Source organism: Littorina saxatilis, linkage group LG8 (assembly GCF_037325665.1).
Source record: "Littorina saxatilis isolate snail1 linkage group LG8, US_GU_Lsax_2.0, whole genome shotgun sequence".
Taxonomy (NCBI): Eukaryota; Metazoa; Mollusca; class Gastropoda; order Littorinimorpha; family Littorinidae; genus Littorina; species Littorina saxatilis.
In genome coordinates this window covers 65,680,890-65,699,127 of record NC_090252.1, presented here as the reverse complement: position 1 = coordinate 65,699,127, position 18,238 = coordinate 65,680,890, and the positions used below count along the sequence as shown (strand labels likewise).

The following is an 18,238-nucleotide window of genomic DNA, read 5'->3' as shown; positions in this document are numbered from 1 at the left end:
AAACATTGCATGAAATATAAAGGGTTACAGAAACAAACATTGCATGAAATATAAAGGGTAACAGAAACAAACATTGCATGAAATATAAAGGGTTACAGAAACAAACATTGCATGAAATATAAAGGGTTACAGAAACAAACATTGCATGAAATATAAAGGGTTACAGAAACAAACATTGCATGAAATATAAAGGGTTACAGAAACAAACATTGCATGAAATATAAAGGGTTACAGTAAACAAACATTGCATGAAATATAAAGGGTTACAGTAACAAACATTGCATGAAATATAAAGGGTTACAGTAACAAACATTGCATGAAATATAAAGGGTAACAGAAACAAACATTGCATGAAATATAAAGGGTTACAGAAACAAACATTGCATGAAATATAAAGGGTTACAGAAACAAACATTGCATGAAATATAAAGGGTTACAGAAACAAACATTGCATGAAATATAAAGGGTTACAGAAACAAACATTGCATGAAAAATACAAATGCAGTATTGTGAGGCAAAAAAACAAAACACACACACACATACATATGCACACATACACACAAACAGACATTCACACACATGCGCATGCGCACACATATGCATACAATTATGCAACATTTACTCATGTATTTCTTTCTTTATTTGGTGTTTAACGTCGTTTTCAACCACGAAGGTTATATCGCGACGGATTTACTCATATAAAACAATCACAAAAGCCAATGAAACAGCTGCAGTAAATAACATTTTCTCAAGAGCAAAAGTATGTCCACAGACCCACAGGTCCTTTCCTTTATCCGAGGAAGGTGTGTCAAGGTTAATAAAACCTCCTTTCTTATAACCGGTGCTTTCTTATGACGGAGTTTCTCTTATCAAGAGAATTTTAAGTGAAAGAAAGAAGGCATTTGGCAGTGAAAATAAAAATCCTTTCCTGTAAGTGATGATTCTTATAAGCAATCTTCTTATAGGTGGGTTCGACTGTAGCCCTAAAATATGACAGGTGTGCCCTGTATCCTACAAACATAGATGTTTCTGTGTATTACATGCATTGTGTGCAAAAAAATGAGAGAAACCAATCAAACAGATTTTATGATACAGATATATATTTGAATGTGTCTTTTCATAGTACGAGACTTGGAGAACCTAGCATCACACTGCCAGCATACACGCTTTTTCGTCTCCTGTATGAATTAACATGTGTTGCTTCAAATTACCAACCAGGGCAAACATTGCTTCACACTCTGTACATGCATATTTTTTCCCTCGTGCATGTATTAACATGTGTTTCTTCAAACGATATGACAGGCTGAACCTAGCATCACACAGCGTGCATGCATGCTTTTTCTCTCCCGTATGTATTAACATGTGTTTCTTCAAACGATATGACAGGCTGAACCTAGCATCACACAGCGTGCATGCATGCTTTTGCTCTCCCGTATGTTTTAGCATGTGTTGCTTCAATCTATATGACAGTGAGAACCTGGCTTCACACTCTGTGCATGCATGCTTTCTCTCTCCTGTGTGTGTTAACATGTGTCTCTTTAAAGTACAAGAGAGGGTGAATCTAGCATTACACTCCATACACACATGCTTTTTCTCTCCTGTATGTGTTAGCACGTGTTGCTTTAGATTTCCCAACAACTTGAACTTAGCATCACACTCTGTGCATTTATGATTTTTCCATCCTGTGTGCGTTAACATGTGTTCTTTCAAGTGACCAGAACTGTTGAACCTTGCTTCACACTCTGTGCATGCATGCTTTTTCTCTCCTGTATGTATTAACATGTGTTGCTTCAAATGACTTGGTCGTCTGAACCTGGCACCGCACTCTGTGCATGCATGTTTCTTTTCTCCTGTGTGCGTTAACATGTGATTCTTTAAATGACTAGAGTATCCGAACCTAGCACCACACTCTGTGCATGCATACTTCCTCTCTCTTTTATATCCTGTATGTGTTAACATGTGTTGCTTCAAATTACTCGGTCGTCTGAACCTAGCACCACATTCTGTACATGCATGTTTTTTCTCTGCTGTATGTCCTGTGTGTGTTAACATGTGTTGCTTCAAATGACTTGGTCGTCTGAACCTAGCACCACACTCTGTGCATGTGTGCTTTCTCTCTCCTGTGTGGATTAACATGTGATCCTTTAGATGACCAGAGTATCCGAACCTAGCACCACACTCTGTGCATGCATACTTCCTCTCTCTTTTATATCCTGTATGTGTTAACATGTGTTGCTTCAAATTACTCGGTCGTCTGAACCTAGCTAGCACCACATTCTGTACATGCATGTTTTTTCTCTGCTGTATGTCCTGTGTGTGTTAACATGTGTTGCTTCAAATGACTTGGTCGTCTGAACCTGGCACCGCACTCTGTGCATGCATGTTTCTTTTCTCCTGTGTGCGTTAACATGTGATCCTTTAAATGACTAGAGTATCCGAACCTAGCACCACACTCTGTGCATGCATACTTCCTCTCTCTTTTATATCCTGTATGTGTTAACGCGTGTTGCTTCAAATTACTCGGTCGTCTGAACCTAGCACCACATTCTGTACATGCATGTTTTTTCTCTGCTGTATGTCCTGTGTGTGTTAACATGTGTTGCTTCAAATGACTTGGTCGTCTGAACCTAGCACCACACTCTGTGCATGCGTGCTTCCTCTCTCCTGTGTGGATTAACATGTGATCCTTTAGATGACCAGAGTAGTTGAACCTAGCACCACACTCTTTGCATGCATGCTTCCTCTCTCCTGTATGGAATAACATGTGAACCTTTAATTGATCAGAGTAGTTGAACCCAGCACCACACTCTGTGCATGTATGATTCTTCTCTCCTGCATGTGTTGACATGTGTTGCTTGAAATGGCTGGAGTGTGTGAACCTCGCACCACACTCTGGGCATGAATGTTTGTTCTCTGCTGTATGTGTTAACATGTGTCGCTTCAAAATGCGGGGCAACTTGAACCTAGTACCACACTCTGTACATTCATGTTTTTTCTCTGCTTGATGTACTACCATGTGATCCTTCAAATGTCCTAACTTTCTGAACTTAGCATCACATTCTGTACATGCATGTTTTTTCTCTGTTGAATGTGTTAACACATGTTGCTTCAGATGACGTGCGTATTTGAACCTAGATCCACATTCTGTGCAAGCATATTTTCTCTCCATCTCTCCAGCAGGCATCAATATGTGCTGCTTCAAAGATGTTTTCAAACTTGCACCATGCTCTGTGTGTGTTAACATGTGTTGCTTCAAATAACCATGCTGTCTGAATCCAGTATCACAGTCTGTACTACTGTCCAATGTTTGTGTTTCTGGTGCCTGCATCTCTTGTGCAGACCAATTATGCATGATCATTACAGTCTGTGTTTCTGGTGTCTGCAGATCTTGTTTCAGCCAGGTATCAGTGTGAGTGCTGACTGCAGCTTGTCTTCCCAATGTTAGCACTGCAGGCATGGTAGCTGTGTTCTCTGTGGCCACACTCTCCCTGGCAGGCACTGGAAAAGAAAACAAGACTTATTGTATGTTCGCCATTCCGTGTGTGTGTGTGACTGTGTGTGTGTGACTGTGTGTGTGTGACTGTGTGTGTGTGACTGTGTGTATGTGACTGTGTGTGTGTGACTGTGTGTGTGTGACTTTTGTCAACCTTGTACAAACGGCAATTTTATCAGTGTTTGTAAACAAGGGAGGTTTCAGCAGAAAATATCGGCCTTTGACCGGGGGTCACAAAGCTAGAGCAGCTTTGATCTCGCTACGCATTTGGGAGCAAGCAAGCATATTACCTATCTGTTCTTCTCTTTGCGCGTGTGAGTGACAGTAGACTAATTTGTGCAAAGAAAAAAATGGAAGCACTATTACAATCTTGGGATAGAGATGTAACTAAATGCTTCAATCTGAAGGAAGAAACAAGTCGTGAGAAGCAATATCAAAACATTTAGTCAATCTGACGGTGTGAAACTAAAACACTGAAAACCAGTCATCACCATACATGTACTACTACAGTGGACGCCGCTTAATAAAACCACGGTTAATAGAGCCAGCCGCTTATAAAAGCCGATTTCAGACGGTCCGGATTTATCACTATATCTTATGTATTAGAAAAAGCCGGTTAATAAAACCAACCCGCCGCTTATTAAAGCCAGTTTTCTCAGAGAAATCACGTAGTTTGTGACTAAAACTCACATTATCAACAAACACTCATAAAATCGTTCTTCTCTGCAGAGTAATGATTCGTGACGGTGACAGTGAAATTATTGATGTACCGAAGTGATCAAAGTACATGTACATATGTACATAATTAAAACAAAAGTTCAACATCCTTCGTGAAGTTTTGTTTAGATTCAAACAAGTGTAAATGACGAAAGAAAGTGACTGAGTGACGTAAACAAAAGAGAAGATATTTTTTTTCTTTCGAAAATGACGTATTCCTGGACCGCCGGTTAATAAATCCGCCGCTTATTAAAGCCATTTTTCGACGGTTCAGAAGTGGCTTTATTAAGCGGCGACCACTGTACTAGTAGGGCTTGGCTAGCCCAAACTCAATGTCCTGAGATGGACTGTGCTTTTCTCAGCAGGAGCATGCTAACGGTGTTCCACTGTACCATATACATATATACATATATAATATTAACTGATTTTCTTTAATTCTGACCATATTTTGAGAGTAAACATGACATATATATCTTTTTGATTCTGGAGAAGATAAGTAATAGTACTAATAAAAATCTGTTTGGAAAATATGATTTTAATGACAACTTAAACGAGCAAAATAATTAATTCATTTTAAGCTTCTAAGCTAAAATGCAATCCAATTGTCCAAACCGAGTCCAAGATGATTTGACCAAAATTCAAAAATTAGTGTTTGTCAGTGCTGCCTTAAAGCCTGCTGTGACGTCATCAAAAATATCTAAACAAAACAAAAATAAACAAACTTGTCTGGGGATATCACTTGGGAAGTAAAGTTTCATGAAGATTGGTCCAGTAGTTTTCTTGGATCGCCCTACATACACACACACACACAAACACCCATGTCTTCATTCCCAGTCTACGTTAAAAAATTAAGTCAAAACTTGACTAAATGTAAAAACATCACATTTCAAATCATGGTTCCTTACCGGGTGGCTGTGGTTCAGTCATGTGCGAACACTGCGGTGTCTCTTCAGCGACATCAATCTCTATCTTGACGTCTGACAGAGCTGTTTCTTCCTCCATACTGTAGTGAGAAGCCACGATCCCGAACTGTTCAGTGCCTTGCCGGTCACTGTTCAAAGTGTCCGTAGTACCTGAGTGTTCATTGTTCAAGGTGTTGATGGTCCCTGAGTGTTCACTGTTCAAGGTGTTGATGATCCCTGAGTGTTCACTGTTCAAGGTGTTGATGGTCCCTGAGTGTTCACTGTTCAAGGTGTTGATGGTCCCTGAGTGTTCACTGTTCAAGGTGTTGATGGTCCCTGAGTGTTCACTGTTCAAGGTGTTGATGGTCCCTGAGTGTTCACTGTTCAAGGTTTTGATGGACTCTGACTGTTCACTGTTCCAGTTTGTGATGGTCCTTGACTGCTAATGGTGTTGCTCTGGGAAAAATTTAAAAAAACATTCAGCACACATTGAAAAATAATGTGGGTAAAATGCATAGTGTAACTCACTAACTGTAAGCAGGGGCTCACATCCACGTCGGACATCGGACATACACGGATATTTTTTCCAAATGTCCCATACATTTTTCATGCAAGAGGACATATGTCCTATTGTTTCTGTCACAAAGTGGTCATTGTCCGATTATGCTTTCATTTGATCTGGACATTGTCAGTACTTTCCTATTTACAGTAGTTTGATTTGCTACGATGTGTTTCTCCAAGCAGACAAAACCATACTGTAGTGTACGTTTTGTTGCAAAAAGAAAGGTTCTATTTAATTTTTGGGGGGGACAAATGTCCTATCACTTTTGCATTGTCCAGGACATTTGTCCTATGCAATCTCTCATGGATGTGAGCCCCTGCTGTAAAATGTAAATTTGTAATTCTGATGACCAAAGATAACATTGCCATGGCAGCTAGCTAAGAGAATTTTGCTAAATGAGGGGAATTAAGTGATTTACATTCCCTTTAACAACACAGAACACAACACAAGCATCTTATTAGGCTTTGGTAACCCTCAAAATAGACGCAAAAACCTCTGTTTTCTACTGCTCATGCACACCACACCTGCATCAGTAGAAATGACACAACACAAGAGATATGCAAGATAGCATGACATAATAAATGACATAACCAGGGATGGACAAATCGGCCGCCCGATCTTGAAATGCTACTTCTCAATTATCTGTTGACAACCTGTATCGACCCCCCCCCCACCACCACCACCCCCACCCCCTGTGTGTTGTAATTGTCCCATTGTGTATGTGATGTAATGTAATGCCTATACATGTAAAAAAAATAAAAAATAAAAAAATAAAAACTCCAAAAAAGAGAATAAAAAAAGTTAAAATTAAAAAAAAAAAACTGTATCGATCCGGTACACACTCTGATTGAATAGCTTTTACCATAGAAATTTGAGAATTACTGGTGTCTCATACCTTCCAAGACCACATTGCTCTCCAAAATGACCTGAAGAAGCTGGAGGACTGGGCATCAGGATGGGGCATGCGCTTTAACAAGTGCTACATCCTCTCCACCAGTGACAAGTCTCAGTTTTTCTACACACTAAACAACACTATACTCAAACAAGTCCCCCAAAGCCCCTACTTAGGCATCCTACTGTCCTCAGACTTAAAGTGGAGCAACCACATTGCGAACATTGCCAAATGAGCAAGCTCAACTCTTGAGTTCCTACGTCGCAACCTGCAGAACTGCCCACAGGAAAGTCGCCGCCTTGCCTTGTCATATTCACTATGGAGTACGGAGCAGTGGTGTGGGACCCCTACCTCAAACTTCTTCTTCGTTCATGGGCTTAGACTCCCACGTTCACTCATGTTTTTAGCACGAGTGGATTTTTACGTATATATGACTGTTTTTATCCCGCCATTCAAGCAGCATAATTATATGCCTATGTCGGGGGAGGCATGCTGGGTATTTTTGTGTTTCTATAACCCATGAATTACAGCATCTTTTCCGTGCGCACTTGGTCTTGTGCTTGCGTGTACACACGAAGGGGGTTAAGTCACTAGCAGGTCTGCACATAAGTTGACCTGGGAGATGGGAAAAATCTCCACTCATAACCCACCAGGCAGCAGCGACCGGGATTCAACCAACCAAGTGGTCGACGTCTTACCACCACGCCACTGCGCCCGTCAAGAGTTTTCTGAACTTCCTCCCTACTATCCGTTTTTAAAACCCTGTTTTTAAAGTAGATAGTTAGGTTTTTATTGATAGGGAGCGCCTGGCGAAGGCTGTGGATGCGTCTAGTGTGATTGCAAAGCAATGTGTGCTTGTCACCTCCCGCTTTCAGCTCTCACCGCTGGCTAGCCACGCTGCCTGCAGCACCGGTGAACGGGTGAGCAGAGTGCATCAGCCTCTCCCTGCCAGTACAAAGCCTCTCCACAGTATGTCCGATGCAGTACTCCTCCCCGTGGTGCCAGGTGGGAACTGGGTACCGTAAGGCCCCAGGCTGAACTGCAAGGGCTCGGAGGAGGTTTGGCCCCAAGACGTGCGGCATGCAGGCCCCACCTGCGTGTGGATACGCCCTGGTGCCCACGAACCAAACCCCCAGACTATGGGTCAAATAGCACCCCGGGTAATGCCACATCGAGTCCAGGCTTCCCAGGGGTTTTTCCGGCAGAAGTGGCGGCAGGGCAGATATGTCCACCCCCCGGCACCGAAGGCGGACTCACCAGCTGCCTGGACAGCTCAGGGCGTCTGTATGGATGCGACAGATGCGATGGCCATCCAGGACAAGGCCAGGGGCGAGCCACATCATATTTCCGTGGACTTCGGCTGCTGGTCACTCAACGAAAGCGGAGTGAAGCTGACTATGCTCTCAGAGTATAGTGTGGGGAACCCAAATGGGCAAACGAGCTCACACGTAACCAAAATGAAAAAAAAAATGAAAAAAATGAACTAGGAACGCTGAAGAAGAAGAAGAATTGATGCGCACTCCCACAGTTGCGATGATGTCCCAGACTCACTCAGACTCAGTCAGTCAGTGACTGTCGGTTCCAGAGCCACTACGTACACTTTGTGATTGTCTCACCGCAGGCCAAAAGTGCACGTGCTTTCGTCTTTCATCTGAACGCCTGATACCTTAATCACTCACACTTTACGTACTCTCCATCCACTTACCCATTAATCAGCGAATAACTGTCATTCTGGTGTACAGGTCTATCCTTCTGCTTCTGAAAGTAACATGGCAACCAACCAGTGGCAGTGATTTCCCTTTATGTCTTTTTGACTAAAACTACCGGACACGATCGATACCAGACAAATTAACTTTTTTTTACCAGATAATGTGTACATTCCGCAATGCATAGCTAGTCTTGCTGCACAGTTTATAGTAAATACAGTCGATTCTTTAGCCATTTAGGATTAGTCCCTCCAACTGGCCCCCACAGTGCAGTGGTTAGCGCATCAGATGGTGCTGGAACAGTGCGGAATACGGCGGGGACGGGGTGGTATAGACGGGTAACAAACAGCAAGTAAAAAGATTGTTTGCGTGCAACACATAGGAGCACCAGGAGGCCTTGCATTTCAGACTTGAACTATGTTACGTCACGTCATTTTCACTTTTCTGGATTATGTAAAATCTCATCCAAGACGTTTTGTAAGCCACAATCTAATCAAATACATATCAGAGAAAAGTGCATGAATTGAGCTTTTAGTTGAAAGTACCTCTGATGAGTTAGCTTATAAACACTAAGCCTGTGAGAGTTAATTTTCGAAGTAGGCTACACCCCCTAAGGCCAAAAAAAATAATAGGTGTGGTTACGGTAACATAGCCAAAAAAAATAGGGTAGGTAGGTAGGCAATCACTTTTTTTTTGTTTAACTTTTTTTTCTAATGTGTACAAATTAAACCTACTTGACAGGGAAATAAGTGTGCGACACGGGCGCTTTCGCTTTCATTGCGTTTTTTGCACTCGTTTTTTTTTTTTTTTTTTTTTTGACACATGTAATAAAAAGTTATAGGATCGGCCCCTAAAAATAGGGTAGGTCGGATTACCGTAACCACACCTATTTTTTTTTTTTAGGCCTAATCAGTTTTGTAAGTCAAAGTTATGTTATGAAAGCGCCTTTTAAGAGGCACTAGCTATTACAGCTAAGGGTGGAGGGTAGTGGACTTAACATGCACAATAACACGTAAACAAATGCCTGCTCTAAGCGTAGGTGCGGCAAAATATATAAAGATACCTGCCAGTCAGTGAAGAAATGTATGCACCCACACGGGCCATTCATATAACTTATGTAGAGGTTCGGAAACTCTTGTTTTGCTTTACTGATTGATGTGTTACGGACTCACTTTGGACTAATCTCTCACGGACACAACAGATGACATTGTGACAAACAGCAGTAGGCTATACTGGCATGGCAAACTTTATTTCTGTGTCTCTCGATCTTCCCTCCTCCTCTTCGCCAACCCGACCGAAGCCGGTGGCTACAAGCCACAATACAAAGTTGAACTATATCTTCTCAGTTACCCAGCCAGCAAGACATTAGCGGCCGATAATCGGCCGAACACCCTTCAAAAAGTCGGGCCGGTGACGTCAAAACATACGACGCGGGTGTTGGCCCGACTAACTTTTGCAAAGAGGCAACGAGGCGGCCGACAGGCGGCCGAACACCTGTACTATGGCGGCACGCATCCGGTCCGATGTTAATCGGCCCGATGACTTGTTGGACCTGCGGCCCGACACCTTATGCCGACATCGGGAAGATATCGATTTCAGCGGGAAGACATCGGGACGATGTCGGCCCGCAGGTCCAACAAGTCATCGGGCCGATTAACATCGGACCGGATGCGTGCCGCCATAGTACAGGTGTTCGGCCGCCTGTCGGCCGCCTCGTTGCCTCTTTGCAAAAGTTAGTCGGGCCAACACCCGCGTCGTATCTTTTGACATCACCGGCCCGACTTTTTGAAGGGTGTTCGGCCGATTATCGGCCGCTAATGTCTTGCTGGCTGGGTGCAGCTACAGCAGTATGTACCCCCCCCCCCCCCCGCCCCCCAAGTTTAACAGTGCAAAATTCACTTAAAGCTGCAGCTACAGCAGTACAACCCCCCTCCCCCCAGTGTTACAGTGGAAAACAAACCTACAGATACAGATACAGCAGTATGTACAACCCCTCCCCCCCCCCCCCCAGTGTAACAGTGCAAAACACAACACCAGCTACAGATACAGCAGTATGTAGACCCCCCCCCCCCCCCGCCCTCACTGTAACAGTACAAAACACACCTACAGCTACAGATACAGCCGTATGTACAACCCCCCCCCCCCCTCAGTATTACAGTATAAAACACACCTACAGCAACAGATTCAGCATAGTGCAAAAATTACTTACAGCTACAGCCGTATGTACACCCCCCTCCCCCTTAGTAACAGTACAAAACACACCTACAGCTACAATTACAGCAGTATGTATACCCCCCCCCCCCCCCCAATGTAACAGTGCAAAACACACTTACAGCTACAGATTCAGCAGTATGTACAACCCCCCCTCCCCCAACCCAAGTGTAACAGTGCAAAAAACACCTACAGCTACAGCAGTATGTACCCCCCCCCCCCCCCCAACTGTAACAGCACAAATCGCACCTACTGCTACAGATACAGCAGTGTGTACACCCCCCCCCCCAGTGTAACAGTGCAAAACACACCTACAGCTACAGCATTAATATGTACAACCCCCAACCCCCCCCCCCCCCCGCCCCCACTGTAACAGTACAAAACTCATTTACAGCTACAGATTCAAAATTATGCACAACCCCCTCCCCCCGCTGCCACCACTGTAACAGTACAAAACATACAACACTCCACCCCCTTCCCTCGTGTAGAGTGCAAAACACACCTAGAGCTACAGATACAGCAGTATACAACCCCAATCCCCCCCCCCCCCCCCCCCCCCTGTGTGCAAAACACACCTACAGCAACAAAAACAGCAGTATGTTCAACCCCCCCCCTACTACTGTAACAGTACATAACACACCTACAGCTACAGCTACAGTTACATCTATGCTTGGCGCTGGTGGACAATATTCACTTTTTTGGCAAAAACCGCCAGTTTTGGCCAAAAAAGACAAAGATTTGGCCAAAACAACCCACACATTTGGCCAAATAAAATAGATTTGGCTATAACTTTTTTTTGGCCAAAACTTTCTATGTAAAAGTTTTGGCCAAAACTGTTTATGTTAGCTAAAACGGGAGATTTGGCCAAACTTCTGCCACAAAAAGATTTGGCAAAAAAACATTTGGCCAAACAAAAAAGATTTGGCAAAATCTTCACTTTTTTGGCCAAATCTTTTTTGTTTGGCCAAATCTTTTTTGGGCCAAATCTTTTGTATTTGCTGGCGCTGGTGGACAATATTCACTTTTTTGGCCAAATCTCTTTTTGGCCAAAACTTTGCTTTTTTGGCCAAAACTTTGCTTTTTTGGCCAATACCGCCAGTTTTGGCCAAAAAAGTGTGTTTTTGGCAAAATAAGTGAATATTGTCCACCAGCGCCAAGCAGCTTGGCGCTGGTGAACAATATTCACTTTTTTGGCCAAAAACGCACTTTTTTGGCCAAAACTGGCGGTTTTGGCCAAAACTGGCGTTTTTGGCAAAAACTATACTTTTTTGGCCAAAACTTTGCTTTTTTGGCCAAAACCACCAGTTTTTGGCCAAAAAAGTGTGTTTTTGGCCAAAAAAGTGAATATTGTCCACCAGCGCCAAGCAGCTTGGCGCTGGTGGACAATATTCACTATTTTGGCCAAAAACACACTTTTTTGGCCAAAACTGGTGGTTTTGGCCAAAAAAGCAAAGTTTTGGCCAAAACTGGCGGTTTTGGCCAAAACTGGCGTTTTTGGCCAAAACTGGCGTTTTTGGCCAAAACTATACTTTTTTGGCCAAAACTTTGCTTTTTTGGCCAAAACTGGCGTTTTTGGCCAAAAAAATGAATATTGTCCATCAGCGCCAAGGGGTACTCAAAGATTTGGCCAAAAAATGAAGTTTTGGCCAAAACTATTTTTTGGCCAAAACTTTCAATGCAAAAGTTTTGGCCAAAAAAATATTTGGCCAAATCTAAAACATTTGGCCAAAAAAGTGAAGATTTGGCCAAATGTTTTAGATTTGGCCAAATATTTTTTTGGCCAAAACTTTGCACTTAAAAGTTTTGGCCAAAACATGTTTTTGGCCAAAAACACACTTTTTGGCCAATAATGTACGTTTTTGGCCAAAAAAGTGTGTTTTTGGACAAAAAAGTGAATATTGTCCACCAGCGCCAAGCATATACATCAGTATGCACCCCCCCCCCCCCCCCAAGTGTAACAGTACAAAACACACCTACAGCTACAGATTCAGCAGTATGTACAACCCCCTCCCCCCCCCCCCCCCCAGTGTCACTGTGCAGAACACACATACAGCTACAGATTCAGCAGTTAGTATGTACACCCCCCCCCCCCCAAGTGTGTAACAGTGCAAAACACACTACCAGCTACAGATAGATCAGTATGTACACCCCCCCCCCCAAGTGTTACAATGCAATACACGTCACACCTACAGCTACAGATACATCAGTATGTACACCCCCCCCCAGGTGTAACAGTGCAAACCACACTTACAGCTACAGATTCAGCAGTATGTACACCACCCCCCCCCCCCCCCCAGTGTAACAGTGCAAAAATCACCAACAACTACAGCAGTATGTACCCCCCCTCCCCCTACAGCTACAGAAGTATGTTACCCCCCCCCCCCCCCCTGTAACAGGACAATACACACCTACATCTACAGCAGTATGTACACCCCCCCCCCCCCCACTGTAACAAGACAAAACAGGACAATACACACCTACATCTACAGCAGTATGTACACCCCCCCCCCCCCCCCCCACTGTAACAAGACAAAACACACCTACATCTCTATTTACAGCAGTATGTACAACACCCCCCTCCCCCACTGTAACAGGACAAAACACATCTACATATACAGAATAAGATACAGCAGTATGTACTCCCCCCCCCCCCCCCCCCTCACTGTAACAGCAAAACTAACATTGAGAGCCAAAAAAAACCGAAATCACTTACTCGCTCCATCCGTCGGTTTTCCTCGAGTTGACGTCTGAATCTGATTGTCATTGCCAAGAGCCTGACTCACTGGCTACACAACTATTCTCACCGCCACCACGTGGCACTGGGACCAGCACTCAGATTGAGATCCCGAGGCGACATTCGTCTCGGATAACATATCATCAATGTGCTGTCCAACATTCCCAAGAATGTCTCTTCTTTCGATATTAACTTGAACTAAGAAAACAAATAAAATTCGCTCACGCGGGAAAGCAGCAGCCATTTTCACACTCAATCTTGTTTACCGTAAGGAAAGCTATTTGAATATTTCAAGTAAATGATGGCGTATTTTTAAAATGTAAAACTCATGATTTGAGCTCATGCTGTATTTGATTGCAAATATGCAAATAAAACTTACAATTAATGATCCTACTCCTATGTGAAAAAGTCAACAAATATGAATAATTTAGTTTCGCATTTGCAGGGTCATGTCACGCCGTTCCCGACGCTTGAACAGGGGACGTAACAAATGTTAAAATAATGATAATAAATTCAAGTTGTTATCTCCCGTAACTCTGCATATTTTTATCGACAGCAACATTGCGTCGGGCCGATGTCGGGGTTTATTACGTACATTTGCCGAGTTTTACACACAGTCAAAACGATATCGGCGCGACAACGGACGTCGACACACGACATTTGACGACGTCACCCGACTGAAATCGTCAGTCGGCCGACGAAAGCTTGCTAGCTGGGTAGTGGATCACACAACAAAATACGTCCACACTCTTCCCAAGTTCTCTCCGTTCTCCCCGTCACACCCTAGCATGTACTGTACATACTCAAACTTTAGCTAGAGTCACAAACATCCTATCAAAATCCTACTAACTATTAGTAACACAACATTCTAAGATAATAAGCCATTCCATTGGTCAGTAAAGACACTGAAGAAGAAAAGGGGTAAGGGATTAAGATCTTCCAACCCGGCGGAGCTGACAGGCTTCTTTGATCTCTCACTACTCAGTATCAAAGGAAATCACACCCACTTCACACTTCCCCAAACCTCAGGGGTGTAGAGGCAGTCGGGTGTCAGATTGCATAATACTACCCCTGCAGACAGGGTTGCCTGCCTCAGACACAGGTGGTCTGTCCACTTCAACTAAGTTATAAGGGATTAAGGAAATTGCTTCACCCAAAGCGAGACTGTCTGCAGCTGGACACGGCTGGTGCACACCAGTACTTTTATAGTAATAATATTAATAATAAATAACTTTTTTATAGCGCGAGTCCCATCAACTGGCTTCAGGCGCTTTACAAATTCATTATAGAATAAACTAGCACAAATCAACAAACATACAAAGCATACATTTAACTGAGACATAACACCAAGATCCCAAGCACAAAGCAAAACTTAGCGTAGTTCAAAGAATAATGAAATGAAACAAAACACAAATCGGTTGGCAAGATGAACTACGGTACAAACACTAGACTGGACAATGACAACAGCCGTTTACTCTATAATTGGTGACTGGTCACCCTGTCACACATAGTGGGCATCAAATTTAAACTTTTTTTATGTGTATCAAAAGAAGATCTCATTTCATTTGCATTAGCATCCATCATCTAACCCCACTAGTTAATCATTTCTTGCATTAACATTAAAAAAAAATCTTTTTTAGTGACCAGTTTTACCAACTCTATATAGCAGCAGTTCTCAGCGGAATTCCACAGGGCAGCGTTTTGGGGCCGGTTCTATTTACAGTGTTTATAAATGACTTACCAGATGTGGTTAGTGGTATAGTGAAGATCATGATTTGCGGATGATACAAAGCTGTACAATAAAGCAACACTGAACAGTTCAGTCATGCAAAAAGACATACACTTACTTCAGGATTGGACAAATAAATGGAAATTATTTTTTAATGTTTCAAAGTGCAATGTTCTGCATTCTGGTAAAAAGAATCCCAAATATGACTACGTGATGACTGTCAATGATGCTATTGAAAAAATAAATGAATGTGATGAGGAAAAGGACATCGGTGTTGTGTTTGTAACCGAGTGCCAATTTACTTTACTCTTTCTTACCGAGCTCAAACACTCAAGCAAACGACACAAGTTATATTAACCAGGTTCTTTTATTCCATACGATGAAATGGGGAATGTGTGGGATAACGGGGGTTTACTTTCAAATACAAAACTTTCAATGTATTACTATGGGACTAAACAACTCAAAAAAAACCACAACGCTCTCAACTCTTCACTCTAAAACTACATTCTAAATTCTCCCTCTAAAGCTACCCTTTAAAAACACACCAAATCCCTTCCCCAAACTACACCCTACTCTGAATTCACACTCTCAACTTTAATCCAAAAAACCACAATGAGACTCTAATCTAAAACAAACGAAATCTAAAAAAACAACCTAAAAACAATTCTTCAAAAAAACCAAATCTACAAAAACTCTAACAAAACCTGACCAAAATCCCTCCACTAAAACTAACTGCTCTTCACTAACAAAACCTAGTCTACGAAAACAAATCTACGCCCCACTAAAAAAGAAAAGACCTGAATCCAACCACACCTCTCCAGAAAGAAAAGACCCTCCAGAAAGAAAAGACCCCTCTAGAAAGAAAAGACCTGTCTAAAAAGAAAAGACCTGTCTAAAAAGAACCCCGTCGCACGCTCCACCATCCTGCAAACCACAGAATGCACGCCGTAAGCATACGTAAACAAATCAACAATTTCAACTACCACAAGCTAACTCGTTGAACAACAAAACACATCATTCCTACCAAATAACATACCTACAATACCGTTCTCTCAAACAACGGTTTTCTAAAGCATTCAACAAAAAAAAGTCTTCCCAAACATTCCAACTCACAAAACAATCTACTTGAACATTCAAATAAATCCTTTCCCCAAGCAGCATACTATTCTTCTCACTGCTTACCCATTTACAGAAAGAAAATTGTATTAACCTACCAGCAAAAGAATTCTCACATCCCGAAAAGATTGCAGCCCGTGACAGACATGTCACACAACGGCATCAAAAACACGCCGCACAAAACACACGCTCTCTTCACTCCAAGACCCCAAGCAAAAAGACAGTTTTAGCGGTCACATCCTGCGCGCCGGTGTCACAAGGTTAATACATCTTCGACTCGAGGGGTGTCAGGCAGCCCCACTTTCTTTAGTTAGTGTCTAACGTCACCTTCAACTATTCAAATTTACATCGCGGCGGAGGGAAAAGGGAGATGGAATAAAACCACCTGTCAATTGTTTCCCGTTCACAAAAACATTAATCACAAAATTTACTCCAGAGGCGTGTACCAAAAAAGCGATCGTTTTACCTATGCAAATTTTAGAATCGGCTATTCCGCGAGACCAATTCAATAGAAATGAAACTCAGTCTCGGAAACCTTAATGGATCCCCGATAGTACAGGTTTGAATCCTTAATAGCACAGAGGTACCACGAGTTCACACGGATGCACAAAAGTGCATGTGTACCGTAACTGTCGTTCCCAAGCTCACATCTTCGACAGCAATTTGTCATTCGACCCGCATATTCGAGGAGTTGTGTCAAAAGCTAATCAGAGGATTGGCATTATCAAACGAACGTTCTTATTTCTTGACAAGGACACCTTCTTAAAGCTATACAAAGCCTTTGTGAGACCACTGGTGGAATATGCAAATGTGGTGTGGAGCCCATTCCTCAAGAGACAGTCTCAGACAGCGTCGAGCAACTAAAATTCTAAAGGAGTGCCGGGATAAGTCTTACGCGGACAGACTCAAATACTTAGACCTCCACTCTCTGAAGGGAAGGAGGACAAGGGGTGACCTAATACAAACATATAGAATTATAAATGGGGTGGATGATATTGACATGCACAAAATATTCACATTCAAGCAGACAGACAACACCAGAAACAGCCACGGAAAAATCTTTGTTCAACACTGTAAGACTAACAAGCGCAAGTTTTCGTTTTCTCATAGAGTTGCTAACAATTGGAATGCACTACCCGCTAACATAAAATTCGCACCCACAGTAGACGCCTTCAAAAACTTCTTGGACAATTCTCCAAAATTTCTTAACCTTTTTTACGACTTTGATTGAAAGCATTGAAAGAATAGGGATTTAGGCATGCAAAGTATCTGACAAAGAAGGGGCACCAATAAGGCCTCGCGGCCTTCGGCTAACAAATATAGCCGCCCCTATATACTACTACTACTACTACTACTACTACTACTGATAGCATGCTAACTGGGTATCAATCAATCAATGAGTCTTATATCGCGCATATTCCGTGGGTACAGTTCTAGGCGCTCTGCAGTGATGCCGTGTGAGATGAAATTTTATACGGCCAGTAGATTGCAGCCATTTCGGCGCATATTTACCTTTCACGGCCTATTATTCCAAGTCACACGGGTATAGGTATACAATTATTAACTGTGCCTAAGCAATTTTGCCAGGAAAGACCCTTTTGTCAATCGTGGGATCTTTAACGTGCACACCCAATGTAGTGTACACGGGGGGAGGTTCGGACACCGAAGAGAGTCTGCACACAAAGTTGACTCTGTGAAATAAATTTCCGCCGAACCTGGGATCGAACTCACGCTGACAGCGGCCAACTGAATACAAATCCAGCGCGCTACCAACTGAGCTATATCCCCGCCCCAGCGGCGGTAGGCTGAAATGTGCAGCAAGATAGTTGCTTTCAAGTTAACCCACACAATTGCACCTCTACAATGATTAAGAAAGAGATAATATTTCAAAATTCACAATCTGTGCATTTATATTTGCTTTGAAACACGGTGTGTACGCTTGTTGAGTTTGTGTAAGTGTCACTGAGTTTTCTTACGTTTTTACATGTCACGTCACGTCAGTCATATGAATCAACCGTAACCATACCTTGCTTATCATGTATATTTTCCTTTTATACACCAGTCGTATGTATCAAAAGTTACATTGCAGTGTGTATTTAACATGAATCATCCTTACAATACGTCGTTTTCTCTCTTTTGATAGTTTGAGGCAAAAAGGCGTTGCAGTGAAGGGCGA

General features: G+C 42.7%; 1 protein-coding gene across 1 annotated transcript; it reads right to left on the bottom strand.

The window, feature by feature from the left end:
* Positions 1–1,810: 1,810 nt before the first annotated feature.
* On the bottom strand, positions 1,811–8,340 carry LOC138974174 (zinc finger protein 436-like). Its single transcript, XM_070346880.1, has 3 exons — positions 8,272–8,340; positions 5,116–5,568; positions 1,811–3,498 (listed from the first exon to the last, which is right to left on the bottom strand). Exons 2-3 carry the CDS (start codon positions 5,210–5,212, stop codon positions 2,261–2,263), a joined length of 1,335 nt encoding a protein of 444 aa, XP_070202981.1. The 5' UTR covers positions 5,213–5,568; positions 8,272–8,340; the 3' UTR covers positions 1,811–2,260.
* Positions 8,341–18,238: the final 9,898 nt, after the last annotated feature.